The sequence below is a fragment of the Anarrhichthys ocellatus genome, unplaced genomic scaffold (assembly GCF_004355925.1).
Source record: "Anarrhichthys ocellatus isolate YVR2014 unplaced genomic scaffold, GSC_Weel_1.0 scaffold13, whole genome shotgun sequence".
NCBI classification, from domain to species: Eukaryota; Metazoa; Chordata; class Actinopteri; order Perciformes; family Anarhichadidae; genus Anarrhichthys; species Anarrhichthys ocellatus.
The window spans coordinates 441,686-451,685 of record NW_022280043.1 but is presented as its reverse complement, the minus strand read 5'-3'; the positions used below and the strand labels follow the sequence as shown (position 1 = coordinate 451,685).

The 10,000-nt window shown below is 40.4% G+C and overlaps 2 protein-coding genes and 1 non-coding gene across 5 annotated transcripts in view; 2 read left to right on the top strand and 1 right to left on the bottom strand.

Moving 5' to 3' along the window:
* limd1a (LIM domains containing 1a) overlaps nt 1-3,682 on the top strand; it is an 18,654-nt gene extending 14,972 nt beyond the window's left edge. The window contains exons 7-8 of the mRNA XM_031853388.1: nt 686-754; nt 1,693-3,682. Coding sequence (XP_031709248.1) covers nt 686-754; nt 1,693-1,830 — 207 coding nt within the window. The 3' untranslated portion in view covers nt 1,831-3,682. The remainder of the gene's footprint in view (nt 1-685; nt 755-1,692) is intronic.
* A 1,814-nt stretch (nt 3,683-5,496) lies between these two features.
* Nucleotides 5,497-5,569, bottom strand: trnar-acg (transfer RNA arginine (anticodon ACG)). The gene has a single exon. It is a non-coding gene; the product is annotated as a tRNA-Arg (tRNA).
* Nucleotides 5,570-7,578: 2,009 nt separating this feature from the next.
* deptor (DEP domain containing MTOR-interacting protein) overlaps nt 7,579-10,000 on the top strand; it is a 31,135-nt gene continuing 28,713 nt past the window's right edge. The window contains exons 1-2 of one of the 3 annotated variants that reach the window (XM_031853059.1): nt 7,579-7,949; nt 8,192-8,281. In XM_031853059.1, coding sequence (XP_031708919.1) covers nt 7,936-7,949; nt 8,192-8,281 — 104 coding nt within the window. In that variant the 5' untranslated portion in view covers nt 7,579-7,935. Of the gene's footprint in view, nt 7,950-8,188; nt 8,282-10,000 lie in introns of all 3 variants that reach the window. The other 2 variants (XM_031853060.1, XM_031853058.1) reach the window with 2 other exon arrangements.

Here is a 10,000-nt window from a genome sequence, read left to right as displayed (position 1 = left end):
ACCCAAACACAGAACTAAGCTGCGTAAGTAGCATGTAGTTCAATATAGCCATATTTCCCTCTGGACTACAGGTCAAACAATGTGAGGCCTGATATTTCTGGGCTTTGATTTGATGCGGTGTCAAGGAGGAGCAGATTGATAGTCAGGAGAAGTACAGTTCACACGCAGGCAGGACGTGCTGGCAAAAGCAAAGAAATGTCCAAAATTAGAGTTGGCTTTGCTGGAATGTCCCCGGCCCTCCCCTTTGAGTGAGCAGTGAGGCCGGTATTTAGAGGAGAGGTAGTGTGTGTGTGTGTGTGTGTGTGTGTGTGTGTGTGTGTGTGTGTTTTGGGGTGGGGGGCTTTGTCTCTGTGCTTTTATGTAAGCTGTTGTTACGGATGTTCAGGGGAGTTCCCTCTCAGGCTGATATTGTAATCAGAGAAAGATGACTGAAAGAGAAATACCTCCTGTCTTCAGGACAAAGAGCACACACACACATTAAATGTACAGATACAGGGTCTTTGTACCTATTTATAAATGATTTGCCACGGTCTTTGGCTCGGTGTGACTATATTCTTGTATGCCAGTATGATTCATAATTTAAACGTACAGACAATCCAGCTCTTGGCTTACATCGGTGTCCGAAACGAGTGTCTTCTTCTGGCAAAGATTGGCTTCATTTGCATTTGTCTGACTTTCATTCCAGGGGTCTGATGAAACCATCCGAGTTGTATCCATGGACAAAGACTATCATGTGGAATGCTATCACTGTGAGGTGGGTTGAAGGAAACAAAATGTCACATTTCTCTGAAGCTTTGCGTGTGTTACGTGGCTCTGAGCCAGGACCCTCTGAATGGCTCATTAAGAGATATCATAATGAGTAGATCCCTGATCTTAATTACAGTCTTGGCGGTAATGACATACTGCTGAGGAGAGCAGGTATGCAACGCCTCATCATCCCTATCTCATCATTTCACTCAAGTGCCTCTTCTTTTTTTTTTTTTGTGCCAAAGGCTGATTGACAGCTGAGAATAAAAATCAGTGGGCTGTGAGGAGCAGCACCCTGTTTTTTTCTTAATCGTTCAAGCTGTTCAAAGAGGAGCATCTTGACATTAGAATTATGTCTTTGTGAACATTTCTTTCTTGAAACGGCAGAGAATGATTTATGAGAATAAGTTCTGTTGATTTTATGTTAATCTTCTTGTATTTTATTACCTTTGCCAAGGATATTTCAGAAAACATTTATTTATCATTGTTCACGCTGATGTATGTATGCATGTATAATTATATCTTTGCTATATAATTGCTATGCATCTATGTCATTATCATTTTATTTATTAATTTATAAATATCTCTGAGCTCAGGTCTCACTTGTAAGTGAGATCTTAAACTCAATGTGACTTCCTGATTAAATACAGCATATATAAAAGAATCCTTTATTGACCAGAGATTCTTTTTTTTCCCCGGTATGCACATATTTGAGATTTGCTAATATGATGAGTTTAAATCATTTCGTAAATGTAGAAATTAATCTGTTCTAAAAGCTGTCCTTGCACACTATCGCGGTAATTATTGCTGTCCAATCTGTCAGTGCTGTAAAATGAGGTCAATGCAGAGCAGATACAAGAGCAATTATCCTCCATTCTTCTGCTGAAGCTCTTGTAGGCTGTCAGCGGGTGTGTCTAACCCTTGTTCCTCCTCTGTGCTGATCAGGACTGTAAGATGGAGCTGAACGACGAGGAGGGTCACCGCTGCTACCCTCTGAACGGCCACCTTCTCTGCCACTCCTGCCACCTGAAGCACATGGAGCCTGGCTGCTCCTCTCCGGTTGCTGCAGCCACCTCCTACTGACACTGCAGCGGGTGGAGGGAGACACCTGGTGGATGTGTGGAGGAACTGCCAAAGCGTGACTGACCGCAGGAAGTCGACGTGTGCAATTCTTGTTGTAAAGGATTGATTAATGCAATGCATCCGATCATACTCTGGTTTGATGTGTATTTTCACAGGAATGTTAATGAAGTTTCACCTAATAATGAAGGATTGTAATTCACCAAAGCCCTACTTTGAATACAGGGAGGCGTGGCGTTATACCCGCTGCATATGGACTTTGTGTGGCCATAGTTTTTTTTTATTTTTTTTTTTTTTATGTAAATATCAATTGCATTGTCTGTGTAAATATCTGGAGGTCAACTTCATATTCAATCCAATTCAAACCATAAGTGATCTGCTTCTGCTGGCTTATTAGCTATGCTGTGGGAAAATAATGATTCAATCATGATAAAGTTCATGCAATAATAACAGCTGGTGTGTATTTATACAAGATGAATATACAAAAAAGTAACAGATTGGCGTTGAGCATCATGATGAAAATGATTAGTGTAACAACAACTACAACAATTTTCCAATTTTTAACCAGAGTTACAGAAAGTTACTCTTTTCTTCTCAAGGCTGCACAAACACTCTGTCAAAGGCTTCTATTTGTTGACCTGCACACATGAGCCGTCATTGTGGCTGTGTGTCCTGTATGATCATATCAAATGATAACTCTTTAGCGTGACCATTCCATAGAAATATTAAACAATGCCATTATCCCACAGGTTGCAATGCCTCTGTGTGCTTAGGGCCGACCATTTCACTGTCATATAAAACATTCTTCTTTGTTAAGTCGAGCGAGAGTGCTTCAGAGAGCCAGGTTCAAATGTTCTCAATCAACAGCCATTATCTGTCAAACGCAGTCTGTTCTCAGCACTTAAAGATCGGTTTGTGAGTTTTTGATTCACCTCTGAAGAGGTTGGTTTTAGGCTTGATCGATGTATTTTGTTACGTTTGCAAACCTATATTTAAAAAGATATTGTAGCGCTATATTCATTTACTTTTGTTTCATTTTGACTCGTGCAAAACCCCTTAAAATACTAATTTGATTTGCAGTGGGAATTACAGTTTTTGATTGCCTACCTTTGCCATCTAAATTCTATTCATGTCTTCAGTTTACTAACTAAAACCTCGCCGGTCATTTGAGTTCCTGTAGATTAACATAAGAGCAACAGAACATAACATACAGTATATGAGTGTTGTCAAGAAAATATTTAATAAATGCATTGCAATAGGATAAACCTCAATTTCAATTTGTATCTTTTTTTTTTTTTTTTTTTTACATAAAAGGGTGCATTGAAAAAAGGCATGCTGACTGTGGTTCCTGCACTGCAGATTGAGGGCAAAAACAAAGTTCTCAACCTGCAGAATTTGCCTGATAGCAAACATATGTTCAAGTATGTACACATAAACTGGGGAACATGGACCACCCATGTTGCTTGTTTGTTGCTTGCTTGTCTGCAGATTTTCCTCTTTTCTTTCTTTTCTTCTTAATTGTAAATCTCAAATAACAATATAGATGAAGAGTATGTGATATACGGCTCTGAAACTAGGCGACTTCATCGATATCCATTTGTTCAAAAAATGATGGACTCATTCAGGAGTCGAACTTGCAATCTTCCGATCCACAGTCAGACGTGATATCCATTGAGGCTTCTGGCACCATTCTCGCAGTGTTTGGTAATTGGATAAATCTTGGACATTCTTGGTAGCGATGGCAACACGATTGGCTCTCACACATGGGGCATCGATTGTCTTCTTGCCAGCATTGAAGAAGTAGTGCAATAGTCTACGTAAGATACCAAGAATAACCTGAAATACCTCCTGAGCTCGTGGTATTGAATCCAGTTCTTTCTAACTCTTTGTGATCATCTAGAAATGTGTTTGTCAGCAACTAAAATAACATATAAATGTTAAGTAGCCTGTGTTAAAGCATTGGTGGAAACTTAAGTTAATTATATTTCGTATTATTATTCTGAATCTTCAAAGTAACTAAAGATATCAAAAAATGTAGTGGAGTAAAAAGTACAATATTTGCCTCTGAGGTGAATTGGACTAGAAGTATAAAGTAGCATAGAAATGCAAATACACAAGTAAAGATCAAGTACTTCAAAATTGTACTTAAGTACAGTACTTGAGTAAATGTACTTAGTTACTGTCCACCACTGTTTGAAAAGCCCGCAGACACAAACTAAGGACCTTATGTGATGAGGAAGCAAACAAAGAATGTGACAAATAGGATTATTATTTATCCACATAGCTTGAGTTCAGATAACCCTCTCTTGGGTAGATATTAAAAGCTATACATTTGAGTGAAGTGCTTGTAATAACTAAATAATAACATTAATACAAATAATAATAAGAAATAGGAAGAAGATGATGAAGACATCAACACAGAAACGTCCATTTTCTATTGTTTAATATATAATTAGAACAACAATGATGATAATAACAATGACGTGTAACATAAATGACTTTAGGCATAAATAAACTAAATGTCAATAAAAAGTAATGAAATAAAATGCAACATTATTAACAAAAAAATAAGAAATAAGGACACAGAAACGTCCGAACTCGTTTTCTGTTACATAATAACAATGATGAGGTCATAAATTCTATGTGACACTCTGGATGTGGACGGGTGAGCTTGACTTGCAGCTTTCATGGCATCCAGAGCAGCAGGGGATGGAAAAGTAATTATCCAGTGGAGGAGAATCACTGGTCTTCAGTGGCACCTGTGAAGGTAACACCAAAGTGTGTCCACCGTGCTGAAGGACAGCTCAGGATGCCACTGTGCGGTCTGTATTCTGAACTAACGTCCTGACATTTGCGTTTATCTGCACCTTCATTGTGGCCAATCACCTTTCCGTCTGTAACCACAAATCAACCAAGAACCAATCAGCGCTCGTATTGCAACCAAGAATTAACCAAGAATTGACCAATGGACGTCTTCCAGCTGACGGGAATGTGCGGTGGACGAACAGCGATTTATTTTTCATACCGGCATGGCGAAAGTAAGTCAATCCTTTGCAGCTATTGTCAATAGAAATGAATTCGAGATTCATCAAGCAGAAAACACCTGCTGGGTTTCTTTGAAATCAAGTTTGATGTGTTTCGCGTGCAGACATTCAGGTGAGTTATTAATATTATTATTTACTGTAGTTGTTACAACCACTTCACTCAAATAAATGTAGGCCTATAGCTTTTAATATCTACCCAAGAGAGGATTATCTGAACTCAAACTATTTTAGATAAATACAATTTTGAGGGGGGTACTTGTTCTTTACTTTACATTTTGTGCTACTTTGTAATTCTAGTCCACTTCATCTCATAGGCAAATATTGTACTTTTTACTCCACTACATTTTAAAATATATTTAGGTTCTTTGAAGATTCAGATTCATAATGCAAAATATAATCAACTATCCACCAATGCTTTAACATAGCCTACTTAACATTTCTATGTTAATTTAGTTGCTGATATGCATATTTCTAGATGATCACAATGAGTCAGAAAGCACACGCGGGATTCGAAACTATGATCTCAGGGGGTATTTCAGGTTATTTTTGGTACCTTATGCAGACTAATACGCTACACCGTCAAGATTTACGATGTGAGAAAACCCGAGAAGAAAAGGGAAAAGAGCGAGCCAGCCAGGAGTCGAACCTAGAATCTTCTGATCCGTAGTCAGACGCGTTATCCATTGCGCCACTGGCCCGGATGGAGAAGCACTGTGTCACATGATGTAATTAAATATCGAGATAACAAAGTCACAATGTTAGTTCCATAATTATTCAAGTCGCGTTCTCACGACTGATAAACAGAAAATGTAACACAACAGACCATCGTTGCCCGTAATACCATTATTAGCCAACAGATTTCGCGGTCCGACCACGTTGTCCATTGGAGACTTAACAGTCACTGTGGTGTCAACAAGTAAATTAGCTAATGTGTATGTTTAGATCATTCATGACCGTCATACAGGGAGTAATGCTGCAATAAAATATCTAGGAGTTAAGTCACAGCAGCAGAATATGATATGACTAATGATGAGACATTTATAAGAAGAGCCAGCCTGTAAACTTTTAGATGCAAAGGGATCATGCGACCTTTTCTGTAATGATACCCTGACAGACTGATTGAAACAATGAATGAAAAGGACCTCAAAACCAATAGAAACAGGAGATACAGTGATCAGCAGGATATTTGAATGCACCACAAAAGAAGATGATGGTATGATGCTATGTAGAGTCATGTCTGTTACATGCACTAGTGAAAATGAGAACAGATCAAGACAATTTTTGATTTTGTTTTCAAGTTGTCCGCTGTGGGTTTTGTTTTTGGCACTTTGCTTCTCAAGTCAAACATATACAGCAGGTTATGTGGTCGTATATGCTGTATATGTAGGTTATATATATATTTATATTGTACATAGCAGTTAAATGTTTGTGCATAGTTCCTCTGTTCTACTTTGTTGTCTTTATTGTGCTTGTTTTTTAAAATATTTTTCTTGTTTATTTGTGTATTCCATGTATGTATGTTGAGAGCAATGTGAAAACCGGAGTCAAATTGATGGCCAATAAAGCTGATTCTGATTCTGTTTATACACTGTCAAACATGAGAGCATTAGCAAACTTTGTAGAATACACACACACACACACACACACACGCGCGCGCACACACGTACACGCACGCACACAGACACTCTTACCAGTGTAGCCAATCAGCAGCCAGATGACTTCATCGGAAGCGTTGGTTTTATGTTCACCTCAGATACAGATCATACAGACACAGAAACTGCACATGTTGTAAATAGCAAGCCAGTAACTTCATTCATTCATGTATATATTTTTTAATCAAAATCTCCTCTTTTCGATTGTTACACAATTAAAAGGAAAACAAATGACAAAAAATGGATTCAGGACATTTCAATGATGATAGTAATAATGATGATATGGGATTTATACTAAAACATGATGAACACTTTTTAAATCATAACTGTAAAAGGGATTAAGAGATACAATCAGCTGTAAAAAATTATGGTTGGGTCAAGAATTCCATGCAGTTGTGATATAAATTAAATTGAGTTGTTGATATGTGGCTATAGCATGCTTTTGTTTTTGTGAATTTTGTTGCAGGATGTTGCACACTCTCACTTTGTATTTTTAAAATGTTGTAGTGATAGTTTTATTTCCATCTTATTTGATTATTGGGTATAGAACTGGAGAAAATATTGGTATTTTGGAAGGAGATAACTTTCAGGCAGGTTAACTCTCACGGATATCTCCAGGAACACAAACTGATTCTGCTGATCCTCCTGGGAAACGGTGGTTGAATATTCAAAATTCAGCTTTCTGGCGCACTTGGTGTAGGCTGAATATAAAGCCGCTCAGAAGGATCCTTTTCACATTTCAGCTGTTTGGCAAAATAAATCAGACCTAACCATCAAAATCACTCAAGATGAAGAGGAAGGAGAAAAAAAAAATTCTGATTCTAAACTGGTCACATATTACACAGCATGGTCCGTGATTTACAAAATAAAACCGCATGTAAAGTACAAAGGCGTGCAAACTAAAACTACATCCAATGTCCAACCCACGCCACCCCTATACATCTTACCAGGACCAGGCGGTGTATGAATCGAGCGCACTCGCGTGCCTCTGTAACCCCGCCCCCAGTGACGTCATCAGATACCTCCCAATGCGGGGGGGGGGGTTTGTGGATGGGTGCTGGCTGCGCCGTGGCGAAAAAACGTGCACACATCACTGACAAACAAACCGACCCAAACGCTGAGAGAAAGCACTCGGCGGTTTTTCACGAGCGGTGCGTCGAAAAAAACACCAGATAAGTAGCGTTTGAGGCATTCGTGAAGGGAACGCGGCATGCACGCATGCATTAATGTGCGCGTGCAGATATTTGGAGACGTTGGAGGTTTTCGAGGAATTAAAAGTGGACTAATGGAGATGCCGACAAACTGAGGGGCTGGGCTGTGAGTGACTGCATTGTTGCATGTTTCCTGGGATGGAATAATTTCCCTCCTCATTCATCAAAGGAATTATCAAAAGACTCCTCTTTTCTGTCTCAATGTTGCTTGAAGGGTAAGCGAAAACCGAGGTGTCTGTCAGTCTATTTTTTGAAATCACCACCGCGTGGATGGCTTTTCAATCAATTCGTTCCCCTTTCTGTGTGTGTGTCAGCTGGAAAGATACGGGTGCACACTTTGCCTAACACATTTTTTTTTTTAAACTCATTTACAGATCTGGGTGAGAGAAATCTTTATGTGTTTGTTTGGCATTAACAAAAAAAACCCACCCTGGGATTGTGCCTCTTATGTTAGCAGAGAGATGGACTGCATCGGGAACACCATGCAGAAGAAGGCTGCAGAGCTGGAGCGGCTGGCCGAGGTGCTCGTCACCGGAGAACAGCTGAGGTAGGTCGGTCGGTCCCTGGTCAGAAATCCCGCTGACCCCGGCTCTGCATGTAGGTCACACAATGAAAGCAGCTGTGGCATGTCAGTCAGGGTCGTCTGCAAACTCACCACCAACTATACAGTCATGGCTGAATACCTAACACTTTGTAAATCCTGTAAGTACATAATCATTGTTTAGTTAGTTTTCATGCTCCCTCTTGCACGTTTTTGTGACCTGATGACTGAGAAAAGTGGGTGCTGTAAGCATGTGTGACAGCAGGTTAATGATCATGCATGTAGCTCTCCCTCACTGCTAGCCGGCCCTACAGGCAGCCTTCAGCTCCACTGCAGCATGCACGGCCAAACAAAGGCATCCACACATGCACAACCCTCCCCGTGCACGCTGCTGCCCCTCACCTACATCACATGCACATATCAGCCATGAGGCAGTGTCTACATTCTGCAGGAGGCTGTTTTGCTTTTAAGGACTGAACGCATGAGTCATTTTTTTTTTAATTTTTTTTTTTTGTTGCTCCGGTAATTCAGCACCCTTTGAGCTGCACAGGCAATGATCAACCTACTAATCATTGTCATGCCCTGCCCGTTCATCCTAACAGGGAATTGCACTGCTGTCTCATGCAGTGTTGTTGGCACGCTGCACCTTTTGACCTTCCGTACGCAAAGAAAGGCCCCAAAACCCTGAATAGATGAATAGAGGCTCAGTAGGTAAAGCATGGCACCAATGCCAGGAATTTCAGCCCCCCCCCCCCCCCCCCCCCCCCCCGAACTATGAGGAAAGCACACCACTGCTGAGTTGTGCTTTCCAGCTGGGTGGGGATACACTGAGTTAGAGCTTTTGCTGTTTCTGAAGTGGTACACGCTGTAACATTGTTCTGTTCTGTAGAACCATAAATAGCAACACCAGGCATCACCTCAAGAGATTAATAGTCTGTGCCTGAATATACTCTTTGGTGTTCTTTTGCTTAGCACCAGTGTGTGTTTTCCTGTTTATCATTGTGTACTGTGTGTATTCGTGTGTGTGTGTGTGCGCAGTGTCTCTGGCACAGCTGTATACTGAGGCTGCCAGCTGGCAGAGTGGCAAGTGTCAGTGAACGCTGGGTTGTCTGTCTCAGAGTCCCCTGCCTCGGAGACGCTGCTGTTCTGGGGGAAAGGGCTCGAGGTTGAGACATTCAAGTCTCTGTCTTTCTGCATATTGTACATTCTGAGAGCTGAGAGCTTTTTTAGCCAAGCCAGCAAGCATGACTCTGGGGATGGCAATGTCATTGGTCCAGACTGTAATATCTATCTAAAACAACTATTGAATGGATTACCGTGACATTTTGTACACGCATTCATGGTCCCAAGAGGATACACGCTATTGATTTGGTGATCCGCTGTCATTTCCTGTAGCGCAAAGATGAGATTGACATTTGTGGTTTCGAGTGAAATATGTTAATAACTATTGGATGGATTGCCATGAAACTTGGTACAACAATTTATGTCCCCCCAGGATGAATCGGTTAAAAAAAATATTTGTCCACTGCTTTGGTTTCTGCTGAAATACCTGCACAACAATGATTTTCCTGTACGTTGCGTTCATTGCTAACTAGAAAATGTTAAACATGCTAAACTAAGCTGGAACTAGGTGCACGTTGGCTTTGCCTGTAGTCTCGTTACACTGCAGTACAAACACACACAGGACAGTTTAATGATTGATGCTCTCCCTCAGTGTTTTACCTT